The 18,316-nt window shown below is 40.9% G+C and overlaps 2 protein-coding genes and 1 pseudogene across 5 annotated transcripts; 2 read left to right on the forward strand and 1 right to left on the reverse strand.

The window, feature by feature from the left end:
* The first annotated feature begins 1,636 nt into the window (after nucleotides 1–1,636).
* LOC103719714 (AP-1 complex subunit sigma-1-like) lies at nucleotides 1,637–6,759 on the forward strand. Of its 2 annotated transcripts, XM_008809081.6 has the most exons (7): nucleotides 1,643–1,932; nucleotides 4,161–4,247; nucleotides 5,080–5,171; nucleotides 5,303–5,411; nucleotides 5,501–5,536; nucleotides 5,618–5,704; nucleotides 6,503–6,759. In XM_008809081.6, the coding sequence occupies exons 1-7, from the start codon at nucleotides 1,930–1,932 to the stop codon at nucleotides 6,572–6,574; spliced, it is 486 nt and encodes a 161-aa protein (XP_008807303.4). In that variant the 5' UTR covers nucleotides 1,643–1,929; the 3' UTR covers nucleotides 6,575–6,759. The 2 variants fall into 2 exon arrangements, with proteins under 2 accessions (XP_017701353.4, XP_008807303.4); XM_017845864.5 differs by lacking the exon at nucleotides 5,501–5,536 and having other exon boundaries at nucleotides 1,637–1,932.
* Nucleotides 6,760–6,905: 146 nt separating this feature from the next.
* On the forward strand, nucleotides 6,906–14,829 carry LOC103719713 (exocyst complex component SEC15B pseudogene; annotated as a pseudogene). Of its 2 annotated transcripts, none has more exons than XR_015975824.2 (2): nucleotides 6,906–7,807; nucleotides 7,907–10,692. The product of XR_015975824.2 is annotated as an exocyst complex component SEC15B pseudogene, transcript variant X1 (transcript). The 2 variants fall into 2 exon arrangements; XR_015975825.2 differs by lacking the exon at nucleotides 6,906–7,807 and adding an exon at nucleotides 12,043–14,829 and having other exon boundaries at nucleotides 7,875–10,402.
* Nucleotides 14,830–17,031: 2,202 nt separating this feature from the next.
* Nucleotides 17,032–17,731, reverse strand: LOC103719711 (late embryogenesis abundant protein Lea5-D-like). The gene is made up of 2 exons (XM_008809079.6): nucleotides 17,516–17,731; nucleotides 17,032–17,420 (listed from the first exon to the last, which is right to left on the reverse strand). The coding sequence occupies exons 1-2, from the start codon at nucleotides 17,587–17,589 to the stop codon at nucleotides 17,198–17,200; spliced, it is 297 nt and encodes a 98-aa protein (XP_008807301.2). The 5' UTR covers nucleotides 17,590–17,731; the 3' UTR covers nucleotides 17,032–17,197.
* Between the last annotated feature and the right edge of the window lie 585 nt (nucleotides 17,732–18,316).

The raw sequence follows: 18,316 nt of genomic DNA on the forward strand, positions 1-18,316 counted from the left end.
GCATTCCCAAAATACATCTCTCTCAAAATACCCCTATGACCATTTTCTTCCTAAAACACCTCTATAAAATTTGACACTTTTTTTTTTCCAAAATATGCTTATACTTCAAATATACCACATATATATTTCTAGCAAAAAAAAACACTCTTAAATCGCCTGATTTTTGTGGCTCAATCTCTTGAAAGTCCTACTTTTTGTTTCATTTAGAAAGCCATCAAAACAAGGATTATCAAGAAAAGGAAAGAAATAAAAGGAAACAAGTTTAAATAGTAGTCCTATTCCATGCTCGTGTTTAGTTTCCGACTTCTTTCTTGGTTGGAATCCCCTTTCCATCCCTAAAATAGACCACCTACCACCTATCCGATTTGATAGCAAAAAATAAAAATAAAAAATCTAGCGCACAAAACTATCATCAGAATTTAGGAAGGGTTGAATGTTCATAGTTTTATCCTGCGTAAGAAAAGGCAAATTATAATGGACAACCTTAGATTTGTGCCAGGCACGCCCTATAACTTATTTGATTAAAGATTCTCTAATTTCCTTCAATATATGCATTTATACTTAAAGTAATCGAAATAAGTAAATTCTTATCATACGCTTTTCTATAAGGAGCCAGATTCGGCTACATTTGGGTGGATTTTGGTACGAAAGCAATTAAGGAATAGTACGTCACATCCAATATCTTGGATCATCGATGTGTGAATTCTATTGTCTATTGTAGATTTGATTAGATTTAAGTGGAGTTCCACTTGAGGATGCATTTGGTTCTTGACTGAAGTCAGAATTAGAATCGAAATCGGAATGGATTAAAATAAGAATCGGAATAGCTATATCCTCCGACGTATTTGGTTTAGAACTAAAATCATAATCATAATGGAATTTGAATACTAGATAAAGCCGATCATGAGCCAGACCTCGGGTCAAAACTCTTTTCATTCTTAATCGGACTTCGGGTTGGGCCTATATAAACTTTGACATTTTCTATGCCCAACTTGGCCCATGATCAACTTTAATACTAGAAGAATGTAGGAATTGAATTTTAGGGGATTGGAGCATTCCTATTTCCCCTTGAATCAAATGGGAATTGGAATACCTATATCCTCCAACGTATTTGGTTTGTGACCGAAATCGAAATCGGAATGGTATTTAAATATTAGGTAGAGCTGATTATAAGCCCGGTCTCGAGCCTAAACTCTATTCAATTTTAATTGAGCTTCAGGCCGGGCGTATGTAAAATTTGATATTTTCTATGCTCAAGCCCAGCCCATAATCATATTAAATATTAGAAAAAAAAGTAAAGATTGTATTTTGGAGGACTGAGGCCTCTCGAATCAAAATGGGAATGAGACTTCCCCAACCAAGGTTTAGGTTGTATCTTTGGTGCAAAAGGATGAATAATCTTCTTTCACAATGTAGACTATTAGATCACACTCCGCACAAATCTCCAAGCCTATCAAACCCTTCGTTCATTCATCTACATAGATCCCAAAGCGACTGTTACATGTTCTAAGGATGGATTTATATGAAGGAAGATAAATCCTTCTTTTGCATGACAGATACAGCTCCAGCCCTTCTAACTAAATAGCTTTCTTTCTATTTTCATTTCAGAACCCAACTCACTCTGCTCGAATATACCCTGGATGTAGCCAAGCAAGCCATATATATCCTGAATGTAGCCAAGCAAGCCATATTATAAAGAGTTACTTCAAGGAATCCGAAGATCTCTTTCGCGTGTTTCCCAAGGGAAAAAAGTTCCGGTCCGTCGGTAGATGGAAACATCAAGGCAAAATTATTTCGAAGCCCCAACCGGGACAGTTAATTATTTTCTAGATCCGCCATTTATTTACGTTGCGAACTTGAATCGAACGGTTGCGTCTTATCTCAGTCCACTCTCGTTCCACCGTTTACGAAGTTCCCTGCGTCGGGAAAATGGTAAGCTATAACCCCTTTTAGGATTTCCCAACAAAAAAACTCCTAATTTCTCATGATGACACCTGAATTCTTGCGATAATCTAGGTAGATCTATGCCCTTGTAATATCCAGAGACTCGGTTTCCCGTGTTTTGATCTCTAGATTATCTGATCTGAGAATTTATGTGCTTTTCTGCTGTAAATTTTCGATCGTTTCATGAATTCAGAAGAAACATCTCGGTCTCTGGAAATGTAGATGTATCTTTCTAAAGTTATTGTTCTAAATTTTGTATTGGATCAGCTCTTCCACAAGCGTGGATGGTTTTGCATCTATAATGCATCTAGTGATGTAGATGTTTAGATAAGTTGTTGTTATTATTATTATTATTATTATTCATTTTTGTATAGTTTTGTTTTCACTGGCTCATTGTTGAAGTAGCTAACATCTACTTAGGTATTATCATGGAAAGAAGAAAGCAATTCCATCATAGCAGTAGTCGTGAAAATTTGCTGTTGTAATACCTAACATCCCAAACTTAAGCTAGTTTTTTTGTTCAAATCCGACAAAAACCAGGCTCTTTGATCAAATCTTGCAAAAGGATCTTTAACTAGTGGGGCATATCTCTTACATATCAAGCATCGACTAACATTTCATATTGTGGAAAGTAGTTCCCTCATATTAATGCAGTCAGTGGCTGTCTAAAATGATAAGAAATAGTGAAAAAACACCAGTCTGGAACCAAAAGACACAAGAATATGATTGTAAAGATGAATCCATTTGATAACACAGAAACTGCATCATATCACATTAATGTTGGTTATATAGAAAAAGGAAAAAACAATTTACAGTTTAAGTGATAAAACAGAGACTCAGATCTTTGAAAGAACTTAATCTACCATGCATGAATCCCTTCTGTAGACTGATCAATCCATTGCCACCAAAGCAAGTCATCTGGATCTCAAAAACATCAGTACATGGACTGAAGAGCCCTAAGCCTGAATGAGGAACTAGAGAGTACTGAAGAATAGTGTGAAATAATTTGATATGGTGAAAACTCTTTGCTAATTATATAGAGAACAGGCCACCTTTCTGTTTCTTTGTGTTCTCTTTCACTTCCTTTGAGCTTTCTTCTTTTACAGAGACCGGTCCTCCTAGGAGGAAACAAGGAGAAGTAAACAATAAACTGGTGTCATGCCTAGTTCTCATGAATAAGAGTCCATTTGGAGAACTAAATACTTTACCACAAATTGGCGCCACAACAAGTAGTAAATAAAGCCTTTTGGTCTTTCTTCCATACAGACCAATATTAGGGTGAACCTAGTAAGATTGAACTGATTTTAACAAGTAAATGCTTGTTTGACTCCAAAACATTCTGCTCAATAGAACCATGTGATGCGGCTCTTTCCTGCAAGTTCCTGCCTATTAGTTCCTATTTACTTATCAGGCCTCAACTAATAAAAATGTGCTATTATTAACAGGGCCCCTTTGCATAGTCTTAACATGGAATGTAACCAGCAATACTCTGCTGAGTAATCTTATGACGATGTGAAAAATCGCATGATATAATCTTCATCACTGCCTAAATAAACCACATTTCAGATGAAGGCTCATATGACTTGTCATTTGTGAGGCATTCTAATTACATACTGATTTACTAAATATCAATTCTATTTCAATGTCACAAGGATCCAAGTCTCCTTTCCCTCCCAACTATGGTCAAAATTTGTCTTGCCATTGTGTTTGGCAAGTTTGCACGGGCGCAGAGTGGCTCTTTCTCTTTCAATGGCACCTCCACCCTTTGTGGCATCATTGTTCTAATTCACCATGTCAGACTCATGACAAAGCTTAATCTTGGATGGCCCTGCATTGAAAATCTCATGTGAATGCCCCATCATTGCCCCTACAGGCATCACTTGAGTGGCACAGAAGCTTCTTTGTTTTCACTTTATCTCCCTATTCGGGGTTTTTGGCAAGTAAGATATGAATATCCTCATCGCACTTACAGTAATGGATCATTGTGGGTTGTAGCTCACCACCCTTGACTTAAGCTGTGGGTAAATGTGGTTTGAAGGCTCAATCTTTACAGAAATTTTGGCTATTGGGTAGAGTTGAATATGTTGCATATTTCTTTTGCATATAACATATTCTGATGTGCCCTTTTCTCCTGATGATTTAATCTTTGTGCAGAAACAGGGATTTTCTTCGTTTTATTACTTGCTAATAGTTCCCTCTTCTTTTGCCTTTTCCAGATCCACTTCGTCCTTCTAATTAGCCGACAAGGAAAAGTGAGGCTGACAAAGTGGTATTCTCCATATTCACAGAAGGAAAGATCCAAGGTGCATAATTCTATGAAACACTAGTGATTTTGTTTTTCACATATTGGTCTATCCTTATTCTTGTGCTGTATATATCAACTTATCTTGTCTCTTGCTCTCTTGATATGGAAAGTCTGTTCACCTGTAAACCATACAGTGCTTATGGTCTCTTATGACTAGAAAGATATTGTTTCTCAGGGCTAACTGAATTTATTTGCTTAGGAAAATCTTAAGTGCTTTTCCTTGCCCAGGATGGATTTGGGGCAACTAGAAATCTTTCTTGATATAACATTTCTTACTACATTGCCTCAGCTTTTGTTTTATTTTATTTTGTGTTTAGTTGAATAAACATTTATCTTCTGCACCCTTTGGAATTTAAAAAAAAAATCCCAATGAGGAGTAACAAAATTATTTTGCACTACTATGAGATGCTTATGCCTGATGGATGCTTCTGGTATATATTTTGGAACCATTACTGAAACAGGATTGTTGTAGCGGACGTCGAACAGATGGGATAAGGCTTTTACATTTATGGTGACTGATGGGCGTCCTTGCCTCCCAATCGAAGATCTGTTCTAACCTTAATACACACACACACACACGCATGTATATATAGGTAGCTCTAAGTGTAGCTTTTCTGGTTGTTCCAATTGCCAAGGAGACACTTTCCATGTTGAGAAGAGTGTATATCAATTCTTGGTTCTTCTTCGATATTGTTGCAGAATATTTTCCTCATTTCCCAAAATAACTGATTTAAAAGAGGAAGAGAAATTTTAAGATTTTCTTATGACGGGTGATTGTTTAAAATTTTGTTTATAATGTACATCTTATATATATTCTTTATCTCGAAAAGGTCATCCGAGAGCTTGGCAGAATCATTCTCACAAGGGCACCAAAGCTCTGCAATTTTGTTGAATGGAGAGGGTACAAAGTTGTATACAGAAGGTAATATGGTGAGGTAGTAATTTCAGCGCACTGTTCTGACTGCTGGTGACATTTGTTCCATCTGTACAGAAGGCAGATTTATATTCCTTCCGAGCTGGCGATAATTTCTTTTATTGTACTATTACTTACAGATATGCCAGCCTTTACTTCTGTGCGTGCATTGATCCAGATGACAACGAACTGGAGATCCTCGAGATCATTCATCATTATGTTGAGATATTGGACCGTTATTTTGGCAGTGTGAGTAAAGGTTTCTAATCATACATTCATTGACTACTCGTGAATCATATTTAGGCTTATTCTTTCAATCTCTATTTCGAGATTTTCAGGTTTGTGAGCTGGATTTGATATTCAATTTCCACAAGGTACTTTTGTGTGTCTCATTGCAATGAGCATGTTACTCTTGTCTGATTTCGACATCTTTTTGTTGGCCGCAAAATTTACAGGCATATTATATACTGGATGAGATTCTGATTGCCGGTGAACTTCAAGAGTCAAGCAAGAAAAATGTTGCACGGCTTGTAGCTGCACAGGTAGTAAAACTTGGAGCTGTCTGCAGCTAATCTCCTGATGTCAATTATTGTTGCAACCTGTATATAGTGATAATCCCACCCATATTTTGTTTGACCTCTGAAAAGTGATGGAAAATTCTTCTCATAGTGGAAATTACAAAGAAACAAATGGGGTGGAGTATTAACTCTCTTGAATTTCTTTTGGGAAAAATAGTACTCTTCTCTTTATCAATCACTGAAGTATGTTATTCCTTGTCGTGCTGCCTTTTCTCGGTATCTCTGAAGAAGATGAATAAGAATACTACCAAGTTTTTCAAAAATCTTGATATACCAGTTTTCTTAGTGAGTGGCTGGGAATGAGATGAACCATGTTGGCTTATCTTGGACGATATTGAAAATCCCAGATTAAGAACTATATTTAAGCATTGATTTCAAGATTTATTAATTAAAATTTATTTAAGGAAGTAAAAAAGTAATTGAAAAGTATCGACCGGTATCTCGGAGTTTATCAGTTCTTATCAGCCGAAATACTTTACAATATCATATCGGGAGCTGCTCAATACTGATATAAACTGAGATCTCGGCCAAGATGAAAACCTTGAATACTACCTCTAAAATGTTTAATAGGTAATAAAAGAAAAATAATTGGACTGGAAACATGTGATTCCACAATCCACATGTAACTGCCAGTTATATGGAGCATTGATGTAAAGAAGCACCCAAAGGATGAAGTAGTTACATGTGGATGTTGTTTGGGAACCAATTGATATTACTCGCAGAGAAATAACTGTTCTTGAGCAATCTTATTTTGCCTTGCAGGATGCACTGGTGGAAACAGCAAAAGAACAGACTGGTTCGACAAGCAATATGATTGCACAGGCTACCAAGTAGACAATCTTATGGTTTTGTGATGTTCGAATTTTTGCACCCTTTCTCACCTCATTTAAATGGGACACATTTGTGTTGCCTCTATATTTCATGTTTTGTGCTATTTTTTTTATTTCTGTTCTTTTTTTTTTTTTTTGCCTGGCATGTTTGAAGTAACAATTATGTTATTTCATTAATTCTTCTTATCATTTATCTCGAATCTTCGTGCCAAGGCCTGCACTAATCTGGGGCTTCTGTTCTATGTGCAAAACCTGTTCAAGTCCGACATGAAAACCTTTTGCAGCATTCATTTCAGTAGCAAGAGGAAGAAAATAAAGAAAACAAATGGGACTTAACAGGGAAACTGAGGACTTGATGATGTCTTTCCATTGATTTAATTGAGCTAGGTTAGCACTACTTTGCACTAATTTTATTGGTAAACGACTGATAAAATCTTCAAAATGCTCATACTGATGTTTTCTGCACGACTCTTCCCTTTGGGGAATCTGAACTTACTCTTCTTAACTAAATGGGAAGTTTTAAAGTGGCCAGTGTCTTCTTCTAGTAACCAGGCTATAAACACAGGTGGTTTGTGCAGCACTTAGTTCAGCTGTGGCTGCTACCATGTCAATGCGGCATGTTTTGAGCTAATGCTTTAGATATTATCACAAGTTCTTACCATGAAATTGTTCCTACTACTGCAATAATTCAAGACTTCATCTTGTGCATTGAGGCCCAGTCATGTTTTGTTCACTCATATCTCTAACTATGATGTATTCTACAAAGTCACCTATTTTAACTAAAGCAATGGATAAAATTGAGAGTTCATAGTCATCATTGCATTAATCAAGTACATCACGCATGCTGCAATTGTATCTAATTACTTTAAGCAAAGTTTCATCACATAGCTTCTTAAGTCTTTTTTGTAATTAGACTATAAGAGACATGGACAACTGCATCATGTACTGCAATTTAGAATGATTGATGTAACAAATTTGCAGGAAGAATGTGCCATACCTAACAAGTTACCTGAACAATAAAAAAAATTAATCAGACGCAAATCACAAGCGATCCTTGCTTCCACTCTGATATCCCTGCGGTCCCACCGGTTCAAATTAGGTTCGCCGCTCACCTACCTATCCACTCCGCTCCGGGGCCACCGGTCTGGGTTGGTTAGACCCACTCGCTCGGAGTCGGATCCGTCCGCCACGTGCGTGCCCACTGCCGAACTGGCGACAGCCGACCAGGGGCAATTTGGTCATATTCTTTCCAAAAGTCTCCGTATCTTCAAAGCAAGTTGCCTTTCTTCGACGAGAGCCTAATTAAGTCTCCTCCGTCGAAACCGCCGTTTTGTAGACGTCGGATTCCTCGGCGAGCAAGCGATCGAGAGAGATGCGGCGGAAGGTGGCCCCGGATTCCTCGGATGTCGCCGGCGGAGAGGCGGGGCGGCAGGACCTCCTCCAGCTCTCCTCGGCGATCTGCAATGGCGAGGACCTGGGCCCCTTCGTCCGCAAGGCCTTCGCCTCCGGCCGCCCCGAATCCCTCCTCCACTCTCTCCGCCACTTCGCCCGCTCCAAAGAATCCGAGATCGAAGAAGTCTGCAAGGCCCACTACCAGGACTTCATCCGCGCCGTCGACGACCTCCGGTCCCTCCTGTCCGACGTCGATTCCCTCAAATCCGCCCTCTCCGACTCCAACGCCGCCCTCCAGTCGGCCGCCGGCCCCCTTCTTTCTTCCCTCGATGCCTACTTAGAAGACCGCGCCGTCGCCCGCAACCTCTCAGCCGCCCTTGCTGCCTCCCGCCTCTGCGCGCGCCTCCTCGACCTCCTCGCCCGCGCCAACGCCCACCTAGCCGCTGACGACCTCTACCTCTCCCTCCGCGCCATCGACGCCGTGGAGCGGGACTTCCTGGACGCCGCTCCCCACCCCACCATCCGCCGAATGCTCCTCCGCCTCATCCCCGCCGTCCGCTCCCACGCCGAGCGCAAGATCGCGAAGGAATTCTCTGACTGGATGGTCCAGATCCGCGTCGCCAGCCGCCACCTCGGCCAGATCGCCATCGGCCGCGCCTCCGCCGCCCGCCAGCGCGAAGAGGAGCTCCGGATCAAACAGCGCCAAGCCGAGGAGCAGTCCCGCCTCTCGCTCCGCGAAGCCAATTCCTCCTCCATCTACTCCCTCGAAGACGACGACGACGACGACGACGACGACCTCGCAGCCGCCCTTGCCGCTGCAGGCGGCGGAGGTAGCACCGGCTCCGCCGTCGACGGCATTCTTCGCTTCGACCTCACACCACTCTACCGCGCCTACCACATCCACCAGACCCTCGGCCTCCAGGATCGATTCAAGAAATACTATTTCGAGAACCGGAAGCTCCAGCTCACCTCCGACTTCCAGGTCTCCTCCATGACCCCATTTCTCGAGTCTCACCAGACCTTCTTCGCCCAGATCGCCGGATTCTTCATCGTCGAGGACCGGATCCTCCGCACCGGCGGCGGACTGATCTCCCGGTCCGACGTCGACGCGCTTTGGGAGACCGCCATTGCCAAGATGGTCTCCGTCCTCGAGGACCAGTTCTCTCGGATGCAGACCGCCAACCACTTGCTCTTGATCAAAGATTATGTGAGTCTTCTTGGTGTTACTCTCCAGCGATACGGCTACACCGTCGATCCGCTCCTCGATGTCCTGTCGAAGCACCGGGACAAGTACCATGACCTCCTGTTATCCGACTGCCGCCTCCAGGTGTCTGAGGCCCTCGCCGCCGACAAGTTCGAGCAAATGCTCATGAAGAAGGAGTATGAGTACTCGATGAATGTGCTGTCATTCCAGATCCAGACCTCCGACATCATCCCTGCATTCCCTTATGTCGCTCCATTCTCCTCTACTGTCCCTGACCTATGTCGAATTGTCCGGTCGTTCATTGAGGACTCGGTCAGTTTCATGTCGCACGGCGGCCAGTTTGATTTCTACCCCATTGTCAAGAAGTATCTCGACCGCCTCCTTGGGGTGGTCCTCGATGGCGCCATCCTGCTCCTTGTTGAGTCTGGGGGCCTTGGCGTGTCCCAAGCCATGCAGGTAGCTGCCAACATGGTTGTGATGGAGCGGGCCTGTGACTTCTTCTTCCGCCATGCTGCACATCTCTCTGGCATCCCCTTTCGCATTGCTGAGAGGGGCAAGAGGGAATTCCCATTGAAAAAGTCCCGGGATGCAGCCGAGGAGCTCTTGCTGGGATTGCTTCAGGCCAAGATTGATGATTTTTTGATCTTGACCGACACTGTGAGCTGGATGGCCGATGACTCGCCTCCAAATGGGAATGAGTATGCAAATGAGGTAATCATATACCTTGAGACGCTGGTCTCCGCTGCACAGCAGATTCTGCCCATCCAAGTCCTTCGACGGGTGCTTCATGGAGTCCTCACCCATGTATCTGAAAAGATCGTGGGGCTTTTCCTTAGTGATTCGGTTAAGAGGTTTAATGCAAATGCTGTGACAGGAATAGATGCCGACTTGAGGCTGTTTGAATCATTTGCAGATAGCCAATCCCATTTGTTTGGTGATTCTGAGGAATCAGGTGTCAATGAACTGAAAATGGCTTTGTTGGAAGCAAAGCAATTGGTTAATTTGCTCATGAGCAACCACCCAGAGAATTTCCTGAACCCAGTGATCCGGGAAAAGAGTTACAATAAGCTGGATTACAAGAAGGTTGTCGCAATATCTGAGAAGTTCAGAGATTCGTCAGATCGGCTGTTCTCCACATTTGGTACAAGGGGTTTGAAACAGAACCCGAAGAAGAAATCAATTGATGCTCTGATAAAGAGGCTCAAGGATGTGAGCTGAAGCAGCTGCTTCAATATAGTAAGAGAGCATCTCTTTCCCTTTTCATGTTAAATGATGTGATTTGGAGTGTGTTTGCTGTCTATTTTTTGTCATTTATTAACTTCAATTATAATACCTTTCAAACTGCTGCCTTATAGTGCTAGTTTTGTTCATGCTAAATACCTGGTGTATGCACGGAAAAATATGTTAACCATTTTATTGTATTCATGGAAAACCACTCATTTGTTTTGTTCATATGGGGCTTGTAATAATCTAAAAAGGTTGTAGGATGAATAGCCATTCTTTTTATTCAATTTTTTCTTGGATCATCTTGTGCTCATGCTATTACACTTCTTATGTCAATGCCTTACAATGTGCTTTAGTGTCTTCTACATGTCATCTTTTCACATAGATAATTATAAAAAATCATGATTACTTTGTATTTTTGTTCTTGGGCCATATGCATTGAAATGGCACATTCCTTCAATTGGTCTTAGTCTAAACTTGTAAATATTTTGTTTCTCCTCAACTTGATTAACAATGTGAAGGATAAAATATGATTAAGTTATATAAAATTAAATTATTATCAACTATCATGTAGGTTCTTTGCAATGTTTTTAAAACTGAGCCGTATAATGAATCGGCAAGTTGTCTGGTTCCTGGGTTGACCGGTCAAATCAGTCTGATTGGCCAGTCCGCCTTTCTTCCTCTTCTCCAATTTTTCGCTCACCACTAATCTCGAAAGCAATCTAGAGGGTGAAAAAGTGATCCTACTTTTACCATATTTGGCTGCTCTCCTAGCCCTCTCCGATCACCTCCCCCCACTCCTCCACTCCCTGCTATCCTTTCCAATCCCCTTCGGCGTCATCAATCGGAATGAGGCCATCATGGAAATTCTCGGTCCAGTCGAAGCAGATGGTGGTGTCGTGGAGGGTGATGACGATGTTGGGACGATCCATGCGGTGGATTTGCGATCATGGTTGCAGACGGTGGTGTAGCTAATCTAGTTGAAGCACTGGGTTATCCAAAGGGTGACGAGGCGGTCGACCTGAAGGGGGATCTTGATGGAGGTGGTGCCGAAGAGGGAACATGTGACGCGTTAGGAGTGGTCGCAAAGGGCGATGGAGCAAGACATGGCAGGGTGGAAGTGGAAGGCATGGTAGGTAGCTTGGATAAGGTCTTCATAGCGGATGAGCTCACAGTGGAGTTTCTCATTGAAGGGGTCGAGGAGGCCGGCCCAATTAGCAGTGTCGAGGTTGCAGCACCATTGGACGGCGATTGGGCCTTGGGGAGAGTGGTGGGGGAAGTTGGGGAGAAGGCAGTGGAGGCAAGTGAGGGTTCGAGGGGACATGATCTCCTCCAGCTACTTGCAAGAAGATGGGAAAAGGATGGTAAGTTGAGGGCGTGGAGGAGGTCGGTTTGACCAATTTCTTAAAGATTTTTTAGTTAAAAAAAGGTCAAACCGTATAATACAGGCAATCGGGTCCTAGTTCAATCGATCAAACGGGCCAGTCTGGTCCAGTTTTAAAACAATTGGTTATTTGATGCAATCTATCGTTAGAGAGATAAGGTTAGGTAGCTCTATTTTAGATCCTTCAGGCTATTTTGCTTTTCTTAGTCTTAGAGAGGTCTATTATGAGTTTCCAATATATTTTTGTACTAATTTCTATTTTTTGTAGGTCTACCAATTGATCCAAGTCAAGATCGGGGCAAGCACAACCTATACCTAACTTATTTTTGGGTTATGATTTTAGACCTGGACCCAATCCATTGACCAGCCGGTTTGGATCAGATTTGGTCATCTTTCTGGCCTAAAGCTAAGCCACAGTTTAAAAAATAAGGTCAGCCTGGGTCTAAGCAGGGTGGGACTAACGGGTTTTATTGGTTGACCTGGCCCATTTGCAAAGCTTTTTTTGACGGGCTAGGGAGTAGATGGACGGACATTGTTAGTTTCAATTGTCTATCGGCTCAACAGTCAAGATTGTCTAAAGCAGATGTGCCATAGTAGATTTAGAAGATCAAAAGAGCCAAGGAAATCAACAATTTGAGCACTCTTCGGCTTTCAAGGAGTGTGGCGAGCGATATTTCAAGTATCAAGATTTTGGAGGTTGAGCAATGGCAATTAGAGAATATTACGTGACAGTTAGAACAACTTGTCACTCAAAGCAAAGCCTTTGAACTCGACTATTTGGAAGCATATTATTGGAAGGCATGCAGAGATGTCAGAATTTCCTTCTAGGTTGGGGCAGATACCCCACTTTGAAGTGCTTCTTGGCTCATGGTTGAGCCAATTATTCAAACTTTGGGATGCAATTCAATGGCAACTTGATGAAGAAGATGCTAAATTATACTAATTCTCAGGGTACAATAGAACTTGCCACCTCTCTCTGCTAGAGCAAAGGAGGAAATATGGGAACTAGTAAGTCACAGAGATCCCCTGGTTGGAGATGGCCGAACAAGACATATTGGATCCTTGATACTTCTTGGTGATACTCCTTTAAATCTTCTGGAACTTAATCAGATACAGGAGGGAGGATTGTCGCTGGAGTCACTTAATTTGTGCAAAATTGACTGTGCCTCAAAGCACTTCTCCTTCCTGAAGGAAGTGCATATGAGGTGGACAACATGAGATTTAGTCAAATCTTGGGTTAAGCAGCTGGCTTCTATGTACGTTCTCTACTGAAATAAGCTGGAGTAAGCCAGCTTCTCTTTTTCCTGTTTCTGTAGCTGTTGGATTCTAAATGTCTTCCTTTGTTATGAGAAGTCTTTGTACTAATAATTTGAGAGACAAGTTGATTGAAGGGATAGGATTATCTTTTGGGTTGCTATTTTTTTATTTGCCCACTAATTTGGCATATATGGAATGAAAGGAATAGTTGCATCGGGGGAGAGAATCAAAAATTTAGTCGCGAAATGGTCGCTGGGCTTTCCCCATCAAATTTTTTTTTAAAAAAAACTAGGCTGTGGTACGAAGACCAACTAATTTCGGTGCTCAATCATAGAATTATCTCGGAAGAGGCTTTCAAGGCTTGGTAAGCTGATGGTTGGTGAGTGAACGGGGACAAGGGGACAATGCCCTTGTTTGCGGGCTGACTTAGGGAGGAAGTTTAAGGGGTCAAGATGAACCTGCTACAAGTTCTATGTTAATCTTGGAGATTGTGTTTCATATTTCTTATAGTGATCCTTTGTACATATTGGGTCAGAAGGTTTATACAAATGAATGGTAATCCTTTTAAAATGTTGAAAAGAAAAGGTTCAATTTAGAACTGCATTATGGTGGGTAGTTGGTACAAGTGATGGTGTATTCTGTATTGTCTTTAATGGGTGCAATAAGGACTCCTATAGTCCTTGGGAAGGAGGGCCTTTTTTTCTTTCCCCTTTCCTTTTCTTTGAAAGGTCAGGGTTGGCCTAAGAAAGCCTTGATGAGAGTTTTGATCAAAGATAAACAAAAGCATCAATGGCAAAAGTTGTCTTCCTTTATAGGAAAAATGGTGATGATTATTGGTTATGGTAACTTACGGTAACTGGCATGACACATGGTAGTTATGATTATAGCAAAGCAGATTTGTAATAGGTGGACTTGGGATAAATTCTGCCTTGTTCTTATAAATTAAGCATCACGACTATGATAATAGGATTTGTGATATGTTTTTGTTCGGACCGCTAATTTGATACTTTCCTAATTTGTAACGGAAATATTATTATACAAATATATTAACTTGCTTCCTAAAAATTTATTGAAAAAACTTTTTTTTTTCTTCAATATGCTTTTGTGATTAAGGATTATAGGGGGCAAGGAGGTAAGAAAGATGGTCATCATTGTGAGTTCTGGATGACTTTGTAATTAGAGGATATGGAATTGATATATTGATTGATTATCTAGACATATCCTAAATGCTTTAATTTTTTTTTTGCATAAAATTATTGCACATCTGTAAATTACCATCCAAGATTTTTGAGGCTATCTCTGATGTAGATATATCAGTGCTTGTGATGATGGAATTATCTGATGGTTGGGATACAGTCATAGGTTGTCAGGCTCACAGAAGCATTAGGAAGTGTTTTGTGTTTCAATATTGTTTAGACTCAAATTTCATATATTATGCTGCACTGCTTCCTTTGTTTATGCTTCTGATATAAAGCTATCAGATTGCTGAAATTGGATTCTTCATCTTAGCTCCTCATCTTTAGACATGATGGCTGATGCTTGGGAAAAAAGATTTGGTGAAAAACGTATGCCTAATAACAGCGACCATGCATCAGAATTTTTTACCATTACGATATGACCTTTCTTGCTGATTTGTTTTGTCGTTGTAGTTCAGCCTTTCATTGAACCAAAAAGATCCCAAGCCCTTCTTTGAACGGCATGAGTTTGATTTGATGTTCCAATCCTTCACCCTTCTAAGGAGTTGGATCCGAAACAATTAAAGGTCCAAATTTTTTTCAGATCCTCAATATATATATATATATATATATATATATATATATATATATATATATATATATATATATATATATATATATATATATATAAACCTGATGATAGGGGAGATTGGTTTCTGGGTGGAAGAAGAGGAGCTCGGTGATGTTGGAGGAAAACTGGGTTGAGAAGCAGTCTAGTGGAAAACTAGTAAACAGGCACGTTATGCATGTTGAGGAACAAAAAGTTTAAAAATTATAAATAATTTCAAGCAAGAAAGAGTTGTAAAGAATTATTTAAAGATAAGTATAGGTTGTTTTCAATTCGATGAAGTAACTTTAAAATTTGTGTGAAATTTTCTTTCTGAAAATGTTCATACTTGCAGTTGTTGTATATTAAATCTTTCTTGCAAATTCTATTGTTTTTCATGTTAAAACAAATTTGACAGACCCAAAGACCCCAACTCACTCCTTTTAATATATACGGCTAATTGATTTGCAAAAAACATTTTTGCAATATGAACAAATTTCACATGCCAGTTTTAGCTGTTATTACAGAATACAATGACCTATAGATGTAAGACCATGGCAGTTTAGATGTAAGATTATAGACAGACATATCATATTTTGCAACGGCGATTAGGTTAGTTAATGGTTGTGATGACTGTTTTATAATGCTGTTACAATGATCTTAATGCACTTGTAATGTCTAGCCTGGCTTGTATTGTAGAGTTGGACTCAAGCTCAGCTTAATTTACTTTGATGCTGTTTAATGTTGGGCAACAGTCCTCTGGTCCCTCTGGCTTTCGCATGTACACCTTGAGTCAATTTCAGTGTCTGGCGAGTTGCCCTTTTCCTCGCAGTAGATAAATAGGAAGGAGTCAATGAGAGTTTACGAGTCACTGATGGAGTTCCTTCCCCCCAAAAAAGGACAAAGGAAATAAAAAAAGAAGTCAATACTTGTACCCTTTTTTTTTAATGTTTGCAAGTTGTTAAGCAATTATTGTATTAGTTGCTTGGCTCGGAGGGACGAACCTTTCCGATTGTTCCATGAAGAAGAACCAATGTTTGCTAAAAGTGGCGTTTCGATGCTCTGAAAGATTGGATTGCGAAGGAGACAAACCCAAGCATCTCACCACATCATCCATCACCAACTTAGATAACGGGAGTATTGCTCTCAAGAATTATTCAGAGTCCAAAACTCTATATCTCATAGGGCTCATTTGGTTCGCGGAAAATATTTTTCCTCCTAGGAATATGATTTCTAGAAATTAGATTACTGGAAAGAAGATGCTTGGAAAAGTACTTTTGACATGTTTGGTTGACAATGGAAAACTAACAGATTTACATAGTGCTTATGTTTGGTTGATCATCCACTTTCCTAAAAAAATTATGTGCAATTCCTATTATATCTTTAATAAAAATTAGGTCTTTAATGCATTTTTAATGCTGAAGTGCTTTTTTTGAAAAAAAATAAAAAATAGAGTGATTTTCGGCTCACGGAAAAATAACTTTTACATGTTTCTCATGGAAAAGACTTTTTCATGAAACATGGGAATCATATTCTCATAGGAATACAACTTTTCCGTCTCTCTCCTTTGAAAACTTCAACCAAATAAGAGGCATCTCATTACTTTTTCGTTGACCACATTTTTTTCCCTTTTTTTCCACGAACCAAACGAGCCCATAAAGATTTTTTGATTTAATTTTATTGTGAGATATTACTGTAGGGAAAAATTATCATCGTGCGCATCAACCATTTAGCTGCTACTTTCCTATCCATGTTTCAAAACCCTCCTATGAGATTACGAGTGAATCACACTTACATTCAATAGTTTGAAAAACCTATATAACATCTGTCCAAGAATATATATAAAAAAAAGTGTGTATCCTTCTTTTTATTTAAGGATAATTTTGACTTTTTATATAAGGCAGACGATTTTACTAACATTATTAATCCAATTGGGTGTAAGTATAGATTTTACAAATTATTAGGTGTAAATGTGATAGACAGCAATCTTAAAAAAAAATTATAATTTACTCTTATTTTTTTAATAAATTAGATAAATTAAACCAAATGAGAACACATATATTCTTGGGCATCAACAAACAAAATATCTAACATAATCAACTAGCTACTCTGTTTCCCCTCTTTTTTTTCTGGATTCCTTAAGCTTAATCAAGGCCCACTCAAATTAAGCATCACCAAATAAAATAAAATTCCATCTGTTCTTATAACATATTAAAAATTATATAAATTCCACCTTTTATTGATGCTTATAAATATGGTGAGTCAATACAAAGTAGCTGTAAAATGATGGGCTTTCCTTTCTTTTCTTTTTTTTTCTTTCTGCTTTCTAAATTATTGGAACCTTCGTGGAAGTAGCAAGCATCCATAAATTTTGCTGTTCCAATTTAGTGTCGAGATCTGTGGGAGAGGAACGTCTCTCTGAGCTCGGCGGCGTCCACCTCCGCCCGCCGGTTCCCTGGCCGGTAGTACCCCGTGACCGGATCCGGAACCCACGAATCCGAAGAGCTGGAAGACGAACTCGAACCGACCACAGTCCCCTTCTCCTCCGCCGACCTCCCTCTGTTGGCGGCCGTTCCCGTCACCGCCGCCGCTCCGGCGTAACCCCTCCTGTGAATCAAAACAGAGATCAATTACAACCGTCAGATCCACTGCAGGACCACAGATCCAACAATCCGCATCAGCTAATTAGATGCTCCTCTTACCTGTTGATCAAGACCGTGATCCCGTCGGAGAGAGTGGCGGCGAGAGCAGCAGTGCTGCAGAGAGCGCGAGCCATCTGATCTCGATTCGACGGTGTCGATGCCGCTAATATAGTAGAAGAAGGAAGGAAGGAACGAAGAAAGAGGGAGAGCAACCAGAAACGCTTCTCTTCTCCTCCTCCGCTCTCTTTGCGGCTCTCTCGTTTGAATTCAGAAGAAGAGAGAAGAGGAGAGTATTTATAGACGGGAGCGAGCGAGGGAGGAAACGGCGAAGAAATTGGGGGTGAGGCGTTGGTGCGGAGAGAGTTCGAGTCCATCGAGGTGGTGGGGGCCGCCGAGCGTGGGGAGTCTACGCGGCGCGCACCACGTGGAGTGAGGCGGCGGTGTTTCCCGGTATCTGGACTCCTCCAGAAGGTTGAGAAAACGAGTCTCCGAACCCGCATAGAAGTTTCGTATGCGGCGCATTCGCCCCTTCTAGGATCGACTAAACGTGCGCCATGGACGGAAACCATGTATAGATTTTTTTTATGCGGTAAGTTCGCCACAAAGAGGCTCGTGGCCATCAAGTAGAGCATCATCAATTCGTCATATATTTGTCTCTCATCGCGCTCATCAGCAGGTCGATTGGTAGGAAAAACAATCATGGAAAAAAACACGTTTTTTGTGGTCGCTGTCGTGGAGGACCCGGTCGCGCGCGCCGACTTCCGTGAAGTTGGGTTCAGACGCATGTGTCTGCGCGGTGTTGCTTTCTATGTGCGACTTTGCTTGGAATCTTGGGCTCCGGGGACCGAGGTTGCTTCCGCT

This window comes from Phoenix dactylifera, chromosome 2, assembly GCF_051530095.1.
Source record: "Phoenix dactylifera cultivar Ajwa chromosome 2, Ajwa_hap1_PhDact_Kaust_v1.1, whole genome shotgun sequence".
Classification (NCBI taxonomy): domain Eukaryota; kingdom Viridiplantae; phylum Streptophyta; class Magnoliopsida; order Arecales; family Arecaceae; genus Phoenix; species Phoenix dactylifera.